Genomic DNA, 19,166 nt, shown 5'->3' with positions numbered 1-19,166 from the left:
AATCCCCACAGCCTCATGAAGGCAGCAGGACACATATGTTGTAATTCTGCAGTGCCATTACACATGGCTATGAGCTGTGTTTACCTTTATTAAAACCCATACAAATGAAACCAGGCTGCTAGAAAGAAAGCCCATTCATTACACACATCAGACTGGTCCATTATCACTCTGTATTCTGTTGTTTATGTGGGAGATGTCGGATTACAGCAGCTCATCAATCCTGCGTCCTTCCCAGCTTTCTTTTTTTAGCAAAGGTAGCATTTCATGTTTTATTCTTGAAATGCATTATGGTGTGAATGCTGTTGTTACATTTTACAGTATGAGAATTTATGACATGAGATAGAGTAGAAATAAAAGTGAAATAACACTGGATTTATGTGGTTGTATAAATGGCTTCATCAATGTTTTTTATTATTTATTTTTGCCATCACTGCACAAGTAAAATAAAAACCCAGAGCACCTGCCTCTGGCTGCGGATTTGAAGCGCTGTGTTCAGGTCATGCAGCTCTGTACCACCCAGATAACAATGAGTGGCTCCACTGTTTCACAGCAATGAGACCAGTAATGTGACTGAACAAGAGTGAATTTATTAAAATCACCACACCCTCCGATTTATATTCCACCTCAGCCAACACTTTTGCACTTTGCGCTGATGCACTTACATGAACCAAAATAACAGGCATACTTGGATATGCTCACACAGTCCATGTGCCCAACACCTACGACTTTGCGCTTGTCGTTGCTATTCACAGTTGAAATAAGGCCCAGTTCTCAACAGGACTGGTTGGAGGAAAGAAATTTTCACTTCAGTGTCCAGTGTATTGAAATTATGCAACTTTGTGTGCTTTTTTAATATTCAACCTACTCATCTTTCCATTTGTGCTTTAGATAGATAGGTTATTCAACAGAACAATAGTCACTTCTAGACACTTTCACCCCACTTACATCTGGTATTAAAACTGCGCACAAGTAATGTGAGGTGGCCTCAAATCAGCTGTAGATGTCAAGATTGCGATTCCACATACCTAAGATCCAAACACAATGGGATCGAGACCACTTCCGGAAGTGGTCGGGCAGATCCGATCACATTATGATCACAACGCATTTACATTAACAAGCGTTTTTCCGTATCCGGAGAAGGTGGTCCAGACACAGATCACATTTCAATACCAGGTGTAAACTGGGTCTTTCAGTGAGTTTCATTTAAGTATCTTGATGGAGCATGATGCCAAACTCTCGCACTGAAGCATTCTTTAAATACTGTGTCTACAACAGCAGTTTATGAGGATTACGCTTTTTTTTTTTAACTCTCTCCTAATAAAAATAAGGCTAATGGCATTGAAGCATTAATAGAGCTGACATAGCCATTAGTTATATAATTTGAACTTTTATGAATTCAATATCTATCAAAATCTACATGAATGATTTAAGTTGCACTTTAATACGGGGAAAATTATATTGCAGTTGCTGCTACTTTTGCATTTGCCATTTTCACTAAACCAGTTTTTAATCAGTAGTAAAAACATATCCTGAAATGTGATTTCATGGATTTCATCGACCATTAATGTTCTTGCATATTCCCGGGTTAAGGAGATTCCTAAAGTGTGCAATGTCAATAGGTAGGTGACTCAGTTAATACCATTCCACAACCAACAACCTTATCATGCCCATAATTTACGAATAAAGCTGTGTACCTGACATAATTTATATTTAACTTTCATTGAAATGTAAAATTATCATCAGGTACACAATAACATTAACTTAACTTCACGAATGAAGATTCTATGCAAAACTGATCTACATCCCTGTGTGAGTGGTGGAGGCACCACAGCCATGGGCCAAAATTCTGCCAATTATAAAACGACCTACTGGTGCCAATTAACCAGCCAAACTGATTAGTTGGCCAAACCCATTAATTGGTTGACCACTAAAGATAAACTTTGAATAAAACTTCCAAACTTATCCTGCATCAACACATAGGAATGACTCCCAAGACATATAGCTACAGTCTAGTTACTAGCTTATAGGAACAGGAACAACACAACAGTCTTGCAATAAATCGTAACTTCTAACTTAAAAATCATAATGTTAAGTTTTTTTGTTGTTGTTTTTTAACACTGTGGCAAAGAGGTGTATTTTAAACTCTTGGTCTACATTGAAAGCTAAATGTTTAAAAGTGATGTCAGTAGGATATAAAGTCAAACTGCCTTTTCTATTCTCTGCAGTTTCTGCAACTAAAGCTCCCAGGAGTTGTATGCTGATAGGAGCTCAGTTGGCAGTTTCTTAAGTACATATCTCAGCAACAGTTTGGGAACCCATGTCAAAGAAGCCCAAAATCACTGGTGTGAATTGGCCTCTAGGGGGTGTTGCAATAAGAAAGAAAAACATTTTGGCTAATAACCATTGCCGTTTTTGCCTTAAAAACACAATTCTTCTTTCTGGTAATACCATCTTTAGACCAAGAATCATAAAATTTAACTCATTGATTTTTGAATTGCGAAAGCATTCCAACATAACAGCCGAACAAGAAATCAAGTCATATCTCTTTAATCAATTGGCATGAAACTTGCTGTGAGTGCTTATAACCATGACAAAATGTTTCCACGGCAACTCTGGCCTGCTTGGCCCCCACATTGCTGCTTTAAGCTGTATTATTATATTATTATTGCATTATTTCTGTTATTTAGCCTACCATCATTGATTTGAACAGGGTGGACAAAATAATAGAAATATCTGTCTGTGTTACACAATACAATTCAACTGCACTTCAAACTGCAGCCTCCTAACCATAATTAATTAATTTATTCAAGACCACTCAAAAACAGTTCCAACATAAACTCAACATTATAACCTTAATGACGATAGAATTTATTGCACGACTGCTGTATTAGAATCCATTAGTTTTCACTCAGCGTACCTAATAAACTGTTTATCTACCAGTGAAATGTCCTGGGAATGGTTTCACTCTACCCACCAAAAATCCTACACATATCAAACAGACTTGTAGCTCACTTCAAAGCTCTAACTGGATCAACCAAGTAAACAATCGACAATAGCAACTTGCTACTCATAGAAAGTATGATCGAGTTGTCATAGCCATTAATGAGTAAGATATGTGGTAAGGGGAGCGTAAAAGGTCAGCAACAGTTTTATTTTTCCATCCTTATAAAAGTCACAGCTTATATCCATGGTTTGTTCAGATTTTAAAGTGGATTTCTTGGCTCTGCCTTATACCCCACTGCCAGGCACCGCCGCCTTCTTCTACAGGCTGGTTATTAAGTATGACCGATATTACTGATATGGTTTTGAAAGTCTTTAGATGCATACATGCCACAGCCATCATTAGTTATAATTATCAGTTGTAGGCACAGACTCTAAAATTTATTTTATTTTATTAATTTCATAGTTCTATCATTAATATTGATATTATTATTATCACCATACAACTTCTTTTACCTCTCCCATTCATCCTTTTAAAAATGTAACATAGTAACGTTTACTTAGAACATATTTTAACCGACTTACTTTATATTTTTATCTGAGTACATTTTTAGACAAGTAATTTCACTTACACTTCAGTAAGATTTCGTTTAAGTAACAGTACTTTTACTTAAGTACAATTCTCCAGTACTTACTTACTTTCCACACCTGCAAGTGAACGTACAGAAATGGTGTTGCCAAACTGCTGTCGTCTAACTACATTGTCTACTAATTTTCAGAAAGACTGTGGTTTTCCTGGCTTTTACTCTATATGTACTGTCCATTTTGAATCATACCCTTGAGCAGTAATGAAATGAGTGTACTCAATGTTATGACTTTGTATACCTCACCTGAAATGGGTTGGGTCAGAGAAAGAGGAGTACTAGGAGGAAAAATGAGCAGCAATATCACAACTTGTAGAAACAGATGCAACACATCTCTGGAGTTAGTGCTCAGAACATATCTAAATAAAGGGTTTTAAAAAAGCCAAGCTGGTTCATATCAACCAACATTTAAATGCTCTTTCAGCTTTGCATTCACACACTAAAAAATAAAGAGCCTCTGCAGTTTCAGCAAGGGAACTATTTGATTATGGGGCATAGTGCTTTGGTGACCTCCAGTGGAAAAATTAGTACATACAAAGAACAAGCACCATTTCTGTTCACAAAAATCCTTAACGAATCTGAAAAATAAATAAATAAATAAACTTTTAATGTAAAGAATGATAACGGCTCATTGAGACATGCAACTTCAAGTATGGATAAAAACTTTCCACAGAGAGTGTGGTGTACTCATCAAACCCCACAACCAAGGCTTCAAGACTACAATTGAGAGGCACAAAACAGACAGACTGAGCACTGAGAAATGTTCAAGAGGAAAATATATTCAAAACATGTCTGGGAAATCTGTATTCAAACAACTGCCTTTTTAGGTGTTATCTGCCAGCTGAGTCAGAAAATGCCAAAGGGCGAATGTGCACAAAAAAAAAAAAACACAGAATATCTGAAATCGAATAAATGTGAGGCCTGAGAGAGCAACTAAGACTGCAATCTTATATATCAATCTTAATGTTAAATATCTATATTGAAACTAAGCATAAGGACTTCTTTTCTTGCAAAAGCCTCCATCAAACCACTGCATTTCTGTACTTCAGTAAATAATACAACTAGGATTACATGACATAAGAAAGGCTTTGTAAATCTGATGGTGGGAAAACTGTGGGAGTGAATTTTCTGTTTTCAATGAAGTTCTGACTGATGACATCTATGAGCAAATACAGGGGGTGGAAGCAGCATCAACAACACCTACAATGTAATGAAATCCGATACGATAGCTGGGAAACAAACAACCTTTGTAAAGTTTATAATGTTTAGTTTTTGTTGAGACTGTCAGAGAGATGTAGGTTCAATAACATGGTAGCATTTCATTTTTGTAAGACTGCAGTTTGAGTTGGTCTTGTATTTGCATGCATTATATAATTTGATTTAGCAGTGCTGAAATAATTACTTTATTAAGCAAATTATTGAAAACTATTTTGACAAAGACATTCATTGGTTTCAGCTTCTCAAATGTGAGGATTTGCTGCTTTTTGCAATTCATACCATTATAAATTGAATCTTTGGGTTTCTGGACAGTTGGTCATACAAAATAACTGAAGCTTTTGGCATAAGACCACCATCACCACAACCCACTCCAGGCAAGAAAACAAGTTCAGTGACAGAAAAACAACTTACAAATAATCCCTTTAGACTCAAAATTTTCGATGGTTTCATGACAGAACTCAATTTGTTAAACTCACATGACAACTACAATGACTGCTGGTGTGCGAGTATATGTAGAAGAATGATGTCACTTACTCTGAAAGCAGGGTTGGCTCCCAGCTCCAAGAGACATTTGACAGCTGATGTGCACAGGTTGGACGCAGCAATGTGCAGAGCGGTGCCAAAATCAAAGTCACTGCAGGTGGCATCTACCTCTACAAAAAAGACAATAATATTGTACAGTTAGTGATGTTGTCTTGTATCATTTTCTAACAGCTGCCTCAAGTTAAAACACTGAGATTAACCATTGACTATCATTTACACTTAGTCACCAGAAAAACTGAAACCCTGCTCCTGCAGAGGTAGGATCTGCCTCCTTGTTTAAGTACCTGACCAGCTGCATGCAACACCAGCTTCACTGCACTTCATGTTTGAACAGATTGCTGAGAACAGACTTAGACCATAATTTCATGATGATCATGGTATAGAGACCAAAACAAAAGAGACATCATAGTTTCAGCAGAGCAGCAGTTTTCTTCAGTCTAATGCATTAACAATACCATACTATAACCAACAACCTTATCATAATTTATGAATAAAGCTGTTTTATGTAAAGTTAATTTAAATTTAAATATAAATCTCAAGTATACAATGATATTAACTTGAGTTTGTATATGTACAGTTATATCACAGTCAAACCAAACAGGACACAAGAGACTCTGGTAAATTAACATGAAAGACATTTAGATAATAAAGGGGGCTTGTTAAAGAGCCAGTTTTACTGAGTATATAGAGTTACCTTAAATTTGCTGAGTAAAACCTGGAGCCCCCTCAAAACTGCAACATGGACTGATATAAAAAGACATCAGCTAACCAGCATCTGGGAACAGGCCCCAGGTCCATTACTGAGTCACTGACACAGCATCTGGCAGCTGTTATCAGGGGCAAAGGTGGTCCATAACAGTAGTGAACGGGGACTCTATTTCTCTACTATCTGTACATGCCATGCTGTGACCACTCAGGGTCTGTGATGTTACAGTATCTCATCAGTTCACTACAACACTTTTTCACAGCTTAACCAGCTCCTGTTGTTCAGCTGCTAGACCCATTTTCTGTATGTATGGGACAGACCTAGTAAAACCTGAAGTGTGCACTCACTGTATGTGTATACTAAGATTTCATTTTTCACAGTCAATAGTCATATATATATATATATATATATATACACATACATATTTAACTTGAATGAAAACAAAGGATCAAATAATAAATTGCTGCCTGTATAGAGCGATTCCACTGCATTATTGCTTCTTCATAAAAGTATTCATATCAGCACATATCAGAGAATATATGCACCGATACTGATATAGCTGTGATAGGCCAATGTTGGCCGATTTTATCGGCTGATCGATAAACCGGTCAGGCTCTACTAAGAGCAACTGTAATATTGTTATAAAAGGCAGGATTCTGATATACAATGCAAAACTGTGGTAAAATAAATGTTTCTGAAATCTTGAATTATGACATTATACACAGATACTGTAAATGGGCCTGTCACTCATTAATGTACATATGTCTATTTAAATAAAATTGGCTGAACACAAACTTGGTGCATCACAACATCCAAAACCTGATCTATTACAAAATGTACCTGAGCAACCCCCCAAAATATAATAAAAATATGGGAAACTGGGGATGTCACATGAAAAAAAATTTTGGTACCAAGTCAATGCCAAAATTCTGAAATGTGATGGTACTTGTTCTTCTACAGTGCCATAGGTAACAAATGTACCATAGATGTCGTAGGTAGCTGTACTGGTATTCTTCTGTGAATATGAATTCAGGGTGAGTGAGTTTCAGCTGTTAACTATATATTAACAATATATCGTCAAATTGTTCATGTCCTGAAATTTTACCATTAATGTTTGTATATTGCAACAGCTGACATCTGTTGTAGCAACACAGCATTCACAAAGGCTAACGGTAGCTTGTTTAGGCTACCGCAGCATCAGCTTGTAATGTGACGTGTGTGTGTGTGTGTGTTATTTTTTGCTGTGGTGACAAATTTGTTATTGAGAATCAAGGAATTTCAGTGGTATTGGCACTACCAAATTTCTGGTATCTTGACATCCCTCCTGGAACTAAAGGATAACACTATACAACAAATCTCTAAACATCAGGCCTGTGCTTCAACAAATCCACCTATAAAGCTTTGTATACTGTGCAGGAATTTGTCCATACATGTGTAATGATAGGAAAAGCATCCACACACATCCACACTATCTGTGCAGTATTTATTTACTGAGGCAATCAGTCAGAGTCCATTCTGAAGACAGAAAGCTGTGTACAAAGCTTTCCCCATCATTCTTCATTCCAACCTAGCTCCAGCACCATCAACAAGACTTCATCTGCTGACTAGTGATTTTTATAAACAAGACTTCATATTGGTATGAAATGAGTGATTATCAAAAGAAATGTTATCAATCTGCAACTCCTGCTGCAACTGTCTAAGTACATCCACACTGCAGACAATGAGTTGCCAGTAAGTACACCTAACGATATCTAGAGACTCCCACTGACATAAAAAGGGGGTGGGCAATTTAGAAAAACATTACCATCTGATGCAAAAGCACTACAAACTACAGCCATTTCTCTGACTTCATCTACAACAAAAACTGTATAAAGTAAGCAACATAAAGTCAAGTCGAATTGCAGTTGTGTTGTTTTGTATTGTGTTGAATGTAGCCATTAAATGTAGCTTCTGTAAGTGCATCTAATAAAGTGGCAACTCAGTATGTTCACTGCAGGAAAAGATTAATTACTAAGGTCTTAATCCTCACAGCAGTTGGTTTTGAAAACAGAAATGTCTGCCCTATACTGACTGCTGGGGTGCCCCCCCCCCCCCCGTGCCCTCTGGCTGCATCTCTGCTCTCACCTCCAGGCTGGGAGGCTTGCAACACCACCTGGATAAGCTGCGGCACGTCGAAGTAGGCAGCATAGTGCAGGGCCCTCATGTTAGTCCAGCGTGAGCGAAGGTTAGGATCAGCACCCAGGCCAAGGAGCTGGCGAGCAAAGCTGGCTGCTGTGTCTGCATCACCTGGGGAGGAGGGATACGATTACGTGTTTGGAGAAGGGGGAAGGGGGGGTGGGGGTAACAGACATTATAGCCGTCTTCACATATGAACTCTGGACAATGTCCAGAGAATCACTTGTCCTTTCACACATGCAGCACACAACAAGAGATTGCCCATGTGAGACGTATTCACACCTACTGGAAATACTCCCGTTTGGTTTAGACGAGGGCCGGTGCATGGGTAGAGCTGTCACTGTCTCTGGACAATGACGGGTCTATTCACACATCCCCTCAATCGGACATTACAGAGACTTTGTACTAGGGTGCTGGAGGGGTAAAGTCTGTTTAATGTCCCATTCAACTGATTTGGACATTTCACACATACAGCTCCTCCAGATAATGTCTACAAAAGTTCAGGGTTACAGTGCATGTGTGAAAGCAGCTTATGTCAGCTCTAGAGTGTGTTTAACAATACTGATGAATAACAGTGCTTACCAAGTCATAAAGGGTTATGTTCAGTTGTGAAAGTAGAAACATAAACTGACACTGAGACAAGACAGTAGATGTGTGTACACTTTACAGTCCACCTGAGAGAGTTTATTCAACACCACTGTCAATACTAACCAATGCCTGGGGCCCCAGCCTTGCAGCAATAGTGCAGGAGGCTCATATCTGTCAGTCCATCTCGATCATTCACACCGCAGCCTCTCTTTAGGATCTGTGCAAAGACAAGATATGTAGTGCATCACTAAGGATCTGGTGTCACTGTGCAGAAATATTACATAATGAGCTATAAAGTGAAGCTCTGGGACACAGATCTGATGAATGACAAGCAAGCTGGGACTCTCATAACACTACTCCTCTTTAAAATTGGACCAAACCCATATGAACAAACTGAAATTAAAACAAGTCATTTATTTATCAAGGGTAGCATTTATTAAGTGAGAGAAAATAATAGGCTGCTTTTACCCTTGAGACAAGTGCTTCCCTGCACAATTTACTGCATTGCAGCTACTTTGTGTAACTCTGGGTGGAGGTGTTTTGGGGTGGGTTGGCATGACCTCCACCAACCAACCAAAAAATAGAGTTTCATTTTATTCTAAAGTATTCTGGTGTTTTCATTTATCATATTAAGGCTGCAATGACGACGTCAATGTTCATTTGACTTGTCAACGATTGAATTAATTGTTTGTGGATTATAACAAATAAATGCATGCAAGTACAAACAGAGGAGGGTTTTCACTAAGGCAAGGTAATTAAACAGTATCAAAGCATATGCACAGTAAAACAATCCAGGATGGCCTCACCTCATTGCCGATAAGGTCAATGTTCTTCTGAACCTGGGGCACCCACTGCCTGAGGACAGCAAACAGCTCCGGTATTGTGGTGGTGGGATCCAGAAGAACCTCCCTGCACTGCAGCTCACTGGGGTCAAAGAAGGAGAACTCTGGAGGTGGAAGGAGGGACAAAAACCGCAGACATACATGTCTACTGTAATGTAATTCACCTTGATTAGTGAAAATAGGAATCCAAAGCTTTATGTTCCTTTTCCTCCTGCATTCCTGCATATGAGGAGAGCATGCAGTGACTCCTCTACCATTGATACTTTTATTTATGTTATTTAGCGAATTTATGTGCACTTGTTTCATTTCAGCTCAGTGTGACAGTCTCTCCTGCGTTTTGCTATCATTTATGGTCACGTTTCCTCTCCTCAGTGGAGCAGAGGAGAGACAGCCTGACAGCTCATTACATTAAGTGCAACCCCCCCAAAAACATCATCATCATCCTTGGGGAAATACTGGCATGTGTGAAACCCTTAATTAACTTTCTGCAAATTTGATGTGACAGTGGATGGCATGCCGTGAGTTAGGGCTGCCCATGACCAAAGATTTTCCTTGTTGACTGGCAGTCAATCCATTAGTTGACTAGTCTTTTCTAGACTTTTCATGATACTTATTTAATTAGTTAGATATATATTTTTGGGGTGCAAATGGTTTGAGTCCAGGGCTGATAAAGAGCGTTATAAATAACATTGTTAACACTGTGCTACATTACAAAAAATTCAAAACCATAATAATGAGCCTTTGAAATATAAATTTAGAAGATAATGAAAGCTGGCTATTTTAATTACACTGTACATGTTAAGCCCATCTAAGGACAAGAGTTGAAAATTAGCAAGAGCTAGCCCTACCATGCACCATAAGAAGCATTAGCAAACCTGACTAAGTCAGAAAACAAAAAGGTTCGGCCTACTACCAACTAGGCTGGGTTCAAGACTTCAGATTTTTTGTCCCATCATGATCATCATTGTTTCAGACATGATTATTACTGCTTGTCTCTTGATTCATCTCACCCAGTGCTGCACTGATCAACAATCAAAATTTGCCATCAGCTAATCATTATTTCAACTACATGATCAAAAATGCAGCGGAAATGTTTTTAAAGTTTCAGTCATAAAGCATGTGATATTGAACCTCTTCAAAGTCTATTCAGTTACATAGTGAGTGAGTTAATTAGCCTGAAATGTGACACACCTCCCTGGGTGTATGTACTCACCATAGTCACTGGGCATGGGTGCAGAGGCCACCTGGTGGATAACCGGCCGCTGATGGGAAGAGAGTGCAGTGTGGCAGCCCAGGACGGTGTCCCCCTCGACAGGCTCTGAAACATCCTCCTTTGTCATCTCCCCCTCAGGGCCTGTGGCAGGAGCAATATTAGAAGTCCTATTCTGAGAATACAAGTAGGTCTAATCTCAAAGTAATGAGAACTTCACTTCTTTTATGAGACATGACTACACTGAAGTGATGCTGGTGATCTGGTTTTTGGATGTGCTTGCTTTAAACCCTGTTTGTCTCTGGCACTATCCCACTAAATCAGTAAGCTTCTCAGTATTTCTACTAACTGTTTGCTACTCAGAAAACTGCATCTGATTTAACCTCATAGTGGAATTTATTGGATAAGAAATAATTATGCAGTATAACATCACAAGACCTATAGCATTAATATTGTTCACATTAGAGTAATATTATTATTCACTTTCAAATCACAATTTCACAAGTTGTTATTACAGCTTCTGATTCTGCACTATCAGTGCAATACTAAAGATTGCAATTGTTATATAAAATTACAAATTACAATACAATTTCTAATTACAGGGCACCATAGATACTGAGATATAATGAGGCCATGTGCAGTACAGTAGAGAACTAAATACTTATGGGTAAAGACACATCTAAAATGTCAAACCATCAAGATAATCTGATATATGGGTTTAAGGATTACAGATTTAGAAAATCCGAATTAGACTTGAAATAAAATTCAACTGCCATAAAACAAAGCTTGAGTGATGGTTTTAGCTTTCCTACAGAAGATCTTAAAGATAGGTCTATTGTGAACATATGCTTAAAGAAAAACAGGAAGCTAGGGAAATGGACGGAAATTTTAAGACATTGAACACACACAGAAACGGGCGCACACACACACAGGCCTAAGCCTGGAAAGACAACACTGATCCTGAAATCTGCTGGAGCAACCAACACTCACTGTCGTCTTCTCCTTTATCCTCTTTCTCGTTGATGTCCATGAGAGCCTCCCAGTCCAGCTAAGTTCAAATCAAGAGATACAGACTGGGTCCAGCAGAAAACCTAGCCAAGCTGCTCCCCAAAATAACCAAGTATATTGAATGTCCCCTCCTCAATCTCCAATAACACCCCCCACCCCCCTCTGATTATACCTCGTTGATGCCCTGACTGCCATGTCCAGTTACTATTTACAGCCTGCACACTTTCAAGGGATAGTGTTCTCAGTTCTGACTCTAACCAGCTGGAATGTCACTCTCACTTTCCACTCATGTGCACTGCTGACCCTACTGCCACCTCATCTGACTAGTCAACCATTAAGACCCACAATGCAGAGAATGTGGATGGAGGGTGACAGTGAAAACAAAACAAGACTAAAAGGGCAGCAAAGTGGTGGTTGTGACTTGGACAAGTGCTCTTCACAGTAAAGGCCAATGTCCAATAGCCCTTGAGAGCAAGCATCCACCCTACCAACTCCATAAAGAGAGGGGTTCAATTGAAGTGTCCCAGTAAGCCATGACAATGTGACAGTGAACCAGCATGAACAATACCAGGACCCTGACATTGAAGCAGCTAAATGGAAATCAGCCACGATTCATTTTATTATTTACATGTCTGCTTTTCCTGCGGTGACATGTCAAAATGTCTCCTGTGAAAAAGGTCTATTGTACTTCTCATTTTATATCTGACTATCTGGCTGCATGCTTGGGTAAAACGGTGTTATTTTGCTAAACTGTTTTTATTCTGAGTTCAGATTGATGGGGATCAGGATGCAAGTAAGGCTATAAAATCAATTTTCAAGTAAAAGTGCTACATGGCAGCTAGCTTTACTGGCATAAGATGCAGATATTAACAATAGAACTTCTCATAAATCCCAAATAAACCAATACAAACAATGCCACTGAGACAATTTCAAATCCAGGGCCAGCTCAGGTTTTGCACATGACAGCACCACATACAGCAGCACATGCACTGGCTAAGTGTTTTCTAGTACTGCTACATAAGTCTGCAGGAGGATATTAAAGAAAACTACACACATCACAAACCAAGTTCAGACAGCACTGAGTTGGTAACCTTAATCATTTTTAATACCTGGACTGATCTGTTAAACATAAATTGTCATTTGAGTCAGTCCTTCAGCACCAACCTTCATGCTGTTAACCCATCTGAGAGGAGTGAGATGAGAGGTTCCCTGTGCCTCTCTGAGGCCACTGACTGGCTGTCTAGAGATTAAAAGCTTGCAGTGTGACTTGGGACAATGGCCTACTTTTGCAATAAGCTTCTCCTCGTTTGTGTGACCTCTGATGTCATCCTGCTCCAATCCTCACAGCTGATACAGAGACAATGTTGTGTCATATTTAGGACTGATTTCTTAAAACATTTAGGCAACCATTGCTTGCTATCTAGCTGTTTTGACTACCCATAGTGTATGTTAATATGTTAATCTATTAAATGCCATGTTCAACACAGCATCATTACAAGACAAAGTTTGTTGTAAGATTGTGGCAATGCACACAACCATAGATCATTATATGGATAAAATATAGAATTAAAAAAATAAATCAAGCTCATTTGAATGATTAAAATACGATACAGCATATGTTGTACTGCAAATTCTTGGTTTTGTTTCAGCATTTTGGAGCTGTTCAGGTTCTTAACCTTGAAGCCCCTACACATAAAACGCCCAACCACAGGTGTTTTCAATTGGCCTTATTAGACACCCCTATTATCATTTTATTTGTATATGTAGTTTGGTGATATCCTGTAACTCCCAGCACCTCCTCCTGAGGAGAAGTCTAATCAGCCTGTATTATTTAAAACACCTGTGTGCATCCCACTAATTTGCAGGCAAACATTCTATAAAGTTTTTCACAAAAAGCTATTGTTGTACAGAAAAATAACTATAAACAACACAGTAACAGACACTGGGCTGATTAACTGATGATAATCTTGGTCTTATTTTATTCTATTGTACACTTTATCACAATTTAACTTCACTATTTGCTATATCAAGCTAGCTTTAGCTAACGTTAACTAAACAATCACAGTCAAAGAGGTGAGTGACCACTCCCTCATCTCTCACACGTTCGTAGCACTGAAGACAGTTGCAGCTATGTTAGCTCATCAGATGTCTTAACACTCAGATATTATTGATTTCCCCATTAACTTCTGCTGTTAATACAACTGTTATTTAGCCCAGGTAGCTCACAGGAAACTGTTAGCGGGCTAGCATGTTTAAAAGCCGGTTCGGCTCAGAGACAGATAACTGACGACACATGCATTTTAGTTGATGCCTAGCATTAATGAACACATAGCAGCCACTGATTTTATGCTCATGTATTGTGGAAAAAGTTGCCAAGAGAGATGAAACACCTTCTCATGCTAGCCCTTACGTTAATGATATCTAGCACAAATATTAGCCCAAGCCTTCTAGCTGCTTAAAATTCACTTAGCGACTAGAAACAAAAATAAATATAATTTTAGGCAACTAACAGCACATAAGAAATATTAACGTTACCTTAGCCTTGCTGCTCGTTTCAATTCGCTCATTGGGAAAATGACTAGAAAGCCAGAGGCTGATTTAATTTCCGTCAATTGTTCTGCTGTGCCACATAGCTAAAGTTCATCCTGTTTCAGCATTCAGGCTTCAGAATAAAGGCGTCCATGATACACTTCCGTTCTTCAAAATAAACTACAATGCACAACCATGTCAGATAAAATAAGGGCGACCGTTTGAATAGCGTGGTATGGTTCTGATTCAAATGCAATTTACAGATTGAATGTTATTTTGAATATTTTAAACATTTTCAAATACTTCAAAAATAATTTCCAAACCTTCAAATGTGCATGATCAAGTATAACAGATTTTTTTAAATTTTGGAATTCACAATTACTTAGCAAATACACTGCTCTATGAGATATGACTGGGACACCCACTTTGCTGATACTACAGTATATGCACACAAATACCATGCCATGTTTGCAAGTATAGTAAAGTGGGACAATTTTGCCCCCCTTAACATTTACCGCCACAGTCCGGGATGCTATGTTCATACCCATCTTTCCATCCAACAGAGACAATTTCCCAGGGGTAGCATGAGAATGTGTGGGCTGAACACTTCCCATGAATTCAGAAAGGCTACATTTAGGGCAGCTTCTCCTGTGGATGCCAGTTTACATTGAACCTGAAGACCCCACAGCACCTGTGGTTGCCTCTCTCTCAGACTTTGCTCTTTGCTGGTTGACACCAGTCTCACTGGTTCAAGTGTAGGTCTGCTCCAAGCAGTCAGAGCTATGACCAAGAACTCTACACATCAGGGCTAAAGATAATTGCAAGTAAGCACAATATCTTACCGACAGTTAGGCCTAAATAATAGCACCAGGCTATTATTTGATTATTTGATTATATGATTCAGTGTAAGATGCATTGTAAGAAACATTAGATAGATAGATAGATAGATAGATAGATAGATAGATAGATAGATAGATAGATAGATAGATAGATAGATAGATAGATAGATAGATAGATAGATAGATAGATAGATACTTTATTCATCCCCTAGGGAAAATTTATGAGTCCAGTAGCTCATTGGTTATAATAATAATAACAGTTAATAATAAATAAACAATAATAATGAAATGAGTCCACTGCCTTTGGCTGAGTTGTTGTATAGCCTGATGGCAGTGGGGACCAAGGATCTCCTGAATCTCTCTGTTCTGCAGTGCAGTGAGATGAGACGTTTGCTTCTGTAGCTGCTTCTCTGTCCTGCCAGAATGTTGTGGAGGGGATGGTTGGTATTGTACAAGATGTCCTCCATCTTACATTGTATGTGTCTCTCCACAGCAGTCCTGAGTGAGTCCAGACTCCTGCCAAGCACAGACCCAGCCTCTTTGACCAGTTTGCAGCACAAAAGAGTCCACTGGCCACCACTGACTGATAAAACATGTGCAGCATTTCACTGCAGACGTCAAAGGACCTGAGCCTCCTGAGGAAAAAAAGCCGACTCTGCCCTAACTGGTAGATGGCATCCGTGTTCAGGGACCAGTCCAGTTTACTGTCCAGGTGCACACCTACGTATTTATAAGTGGTCACCACCTAAAGGTCCTTCCCTCTAATGGTGACTGGCTGAAGGGTGGGCTCAGACCTCTGACGGTCGCTGACCATCTCCTTGGTCTTGGAGGTGTTCAGAAGGAGGCAGTTGATTTGCTTCAATTTTTTTTTTTAATTGTCTAGATTTTGAGTTCATCTGGGAAAAAGACCAGTCCTGCCAGAAATCAGTTTGTGTTAATTCCGTCGCTACACAATATATAGTCAAAGTACTGTAACTTGCCCTCAGCTGGTGAAGACAGTGGAAGCTACAATTGCCTGAACACCGTTTCCATGGAAACGTAAACAAAACGGCTAGCAGTGATTGCTTTACACACACTCCGCATGAACCACGGTTTGCTTAACTTTTTGTGGTTTTACTAAGTGAACAGCTGCATTTACTTTTTTCTCCAACCAACCGAATGGACTTGAGCAACGTTAGGCGTGTATCCTCTGCAGGCTACCGGTTGCCGGAACGATCCAATGGAACCAGGCCGATAGCGACCCAGCCACCTGCGGACAGGACGCGCTACGCCAAAGGAGACGCGGTGTCCTTACAGCAGAATCCAGATAAGAGTGATTCCGTTAAACAGGACCGAGTGTGGAAAGAGCTGGTGTGGACTGAGAGGAAAGGAATCCAGGAATGGTGAGTATGACCTAAACAGATAATGTTCAGTGAGGAAAACCAGAGAGTGGCACATGCCACTAAACCGTCGAAATAAGATCCAAGACTTCATTTCTAACACATTTAGTGGCTGGTTACAAACTAGAATCATCATTTTTAAGTTTTTAGTTTATAATTCACTGAAGTTTAGCCTAACTAATACATTATGGTCCACAGGGAGAAGAAGTGGAACTTTCTCAAGAACTATGATCAGATGGTAAGAAAAATGCAAACTATGTACTTGCTCAAAAGTTGGTTACTTTTGAAATAAGGTTACTTTCAAAATAGTATATTATTATATTATAGTATTATACCTGATTTCGAGAGCTAAAATTCTGAATACCTTCAAATAAATATGCTTCCATTACTTTCAAGATATTTCACCATCAGCCTGGCACTGAAAACAAGAGAAATATTTGACAAATTTGGTCATTATTTGTAATGACAAGAATGAGATGCAACACTGAGCACTGAAATTTAAAAACTGACCATTGATGTAAACATTTTTAACATCTGCAACAAGTGTGATGCTGCAGCAGTTATCTAAAATATTATTATTCCCTCTAAGTTCTTTATAATGGTACATAAACCTGTCTAACTACTCAGTGGATTATTATTGTTTATGACAATTTTGTAAAAAAGCATCCTATGTGGTAATCTATCACAGAATAACTGCCTCTTTTGTCAGGTAAATACAATGTCAGCTTTATCTGCAGGTCATTCTACAGCTAAATGTTGCCAGGAAACCTCTGACCGTTGTTTTACCCCTTTGTGTTTGTAGGGACAGCCAAAGTCAGAGGAACCTTTACCCAGTTACGTGTCGCTCTTCTCTGATCGAGTCCCCAACACCACCAACCAGATGTTAGGCAGCAGACTGTCCACTCCACTGGGGAGTGAACTGGTAAAACTGGACAGGCTATTACTCTTGTCTGGAAGCCATCACAGGCGCAAGCAGGATCCAGAGATGCTCCCCTTCTAGACCGCTCTGAGAATGAGTCACTTCATATCCGGACCTCTGCACATAAGGGTTTTTTAGTCTGAACTCTGCAAAGCTTTGACTGTGCTGTCCTCGTTGGGAGCTCAAGTTTTGGAAGTGGTGGCGCTCAACATGGCTTCGCCTATGTGAGTTTAGATTAGATTTAATGTTGTGATTTTGTGTGTTTTTATTTGTTTGTTTGTTTGTTTTAAGTAAAATGCTGACATCTATTCAGAAGCCATATCAGGGGAGCAGTCAGGAGTAATAAGAAAATGATAGCTTGCTGTCCTATATGTTTTAATTTACCAGATTAGTTGTAATTCATGTATCACCAAATAAAGACAGGTGAGAAGGGAAGACATCAGTAGATGAGATCAGGTCATCTGAGCTCCATCAGGTATTTAATCAGATACTTGATAATCCAACAAGATACCTGATCAAATTTGGATGAGTTAAAGGTTGTATCACCACTACATTTCTCCCTCCCAGAAACCCGAGGGCTCAAATAGTGTTGGGACTCAAAGATAAAATAAAATAACAGAAAAACAGAAAACATAAAGCTTAAAAGCATCTAGGTGGATGTAGATCCCTAAACAAACAAAAACAAGAAACAAATAAAAAACATAGCATATAGTCTGACAGCAACTATATGAGAAGAATTTTACCATATGAGAATCTTACTCACTGATATACTGATATATATTTTATTTTGGTATGAAACTGGTTTTATTTTTTTATTTAAAGACCTAAAAGGGCTGTTGCACACTGTAAGATGTTGTCCAGGACCTAAGCCATTGTTCCATGGTGGAGCCGTGGAACTACACTGATTTCATTTTTGTGATTTTCATGATAATGTAGCTCATGTAGCTGCACTTCATGGGATTGGCAGCGTATCTCAGGTTTTTATTGTAGTTGCCTTAAAAAACTATTCTGTATAATGTTATGTTGTTATTCTGTACAATGTTATGTTGTTATAAACGACATGTTGTTATAAACAACATAACTGCCCCTCTTGTCCAAATTTGAATTAAAATATTGGTCTCCAATGAAGTTATGTTCAGATGATTGTATGCTCTGAGTTTTTCTACATTATAATCAAAGTCAACACCTCATTGGAATAAAGATTTTCCATTTCAAAGTCTCTGTGTACTGGGTGGATTTTTGTTTCATTAAAAGTAGGAGATAATAACAAATGGTCAATCAGTCCATCAGATTAAGACAATATTATGCAATTTAAATGCCAAACTTGGAATAATTCCAGGTTAAGAGTTTACTTAACCTTAGTATGCTTAAGTAATCTACGCCTCATAATGTAGTTTCACGCATGTTGAAGTGCATTTATTCAAATGAGACGGCAGGAAGAGAGGAACATTACAAGTTTCAAATTTGCACAACTGTTGTGCACAACAAGCCAATCAGCTTCCAGTGGATGTATGCGGAAGTAAAAGAGGATGCCGGTTGACAGGAACCTGCGTCAAGGTAACAGAATCATAAAGGAAATTAGAGACGTCCACCTTCAAAATAAAAATCTATCTCTATATTAACTGT

General features: G+C 38.8%; 2 protein-coding genes across 6 annotated transcripts in view; one reads left to right on the top strand and one right to left on the bottom strand.

Moving 5' to 3' along the window:
* clip4 (CAP-Gly domain containing linker protein family member 4) overlaps window positions 1-14,494 on the bottom strand; it is a 174,287-nt gene extending 159,793 nt beyond the window's left edge. For 3 of the 4 annotated variants that reach the window (XM_022751153.1, XM_022751152.1, XM_022751150.1), the window contains exons 1-6: window positions 11,857-11,943; window positions 10,870-11,010; window positions 9,621-9,760; window positions 8,938-9,031; window positions 8,176-8,337; window positions 5,337-5,455 (exon numbers count right to left, since the gene is read on the bottom strand). In XM_022751153.1, coding sequence (XP_022606874.1) covers window positions 5,337-5,455; window positions 8,176-8,337; window positions 8,938-9,031; window positions 9,621-9,760; window positions 10,870-11,010; window positions 11,857-11,896 — 696 coding nt within the window. In that variant the 5' untranslated portion in view covers window positions 11,897-11,943. Of the gene's footprint in view, window positions 1-5,336; window positions 5,456-8,175; window positions 8,338-8,937; window positions 9,032-9,620; window positions 9,761-10,869; window positions 11,011-11,856; window positions 11,944-14,409 lie in introns of those variants that run through there. The other variant, XM_022751151.1, reaches the window with a different exon arrangement.
* Window positions 14,495-16,166: 1,672 nt separating this feature from the next.
* On the top strand, window positions 16,167-18,717 carry cunh2orf50 (chromosome unknown C2orf50 homolog). Of its 2 annotated transcripts, XM_022751000.1 has the most exons (4): window positions 16,167-16,333; window positions 16,438-16,624; window positions 16,820-16,859; window positions 17,424-18,717. In XM_022751000.1, exons 1-4 carry the CDS (start codon window positions 16,324-16,326, stop codon window positions 17,619-17,621), a joined length of 435 nt encoding a protein of 144 aa, XP_022606721.1. In that variant the 5' UTR covers window positions 16,167-16,323; the 3' UTR covers window positions 17,622-18,717. The 2 variants fall into 2 exon arrangements, with proteins under 2 accessions (XP_022606721.1, XP_022606720.1); XM_022750999.1 differs by having other exon boundaries at window positions 16,167-16,624.
* Window positions 18,718-19,166: the final 449 nt, after the last annotated feature.

This window comes from Seriola dumerili, unplaced genomic scaffold, assembly GCF_002260705.1.
Source record: "Seriola dumerili isolate Sdu_G_001 unplaced genomic scaffold, Sdu_1.0 BDQW01000149.1, whole genome shotgun sequence".
NCBI lineage: Eukaryota > Metazoa > Chordata > Actinopteri > Carangiformes > Carangidae > Seriola > Seriola dumerili.
This window is presented reverse-complemented; position numbering and strand designations above follow the sequence as displayed.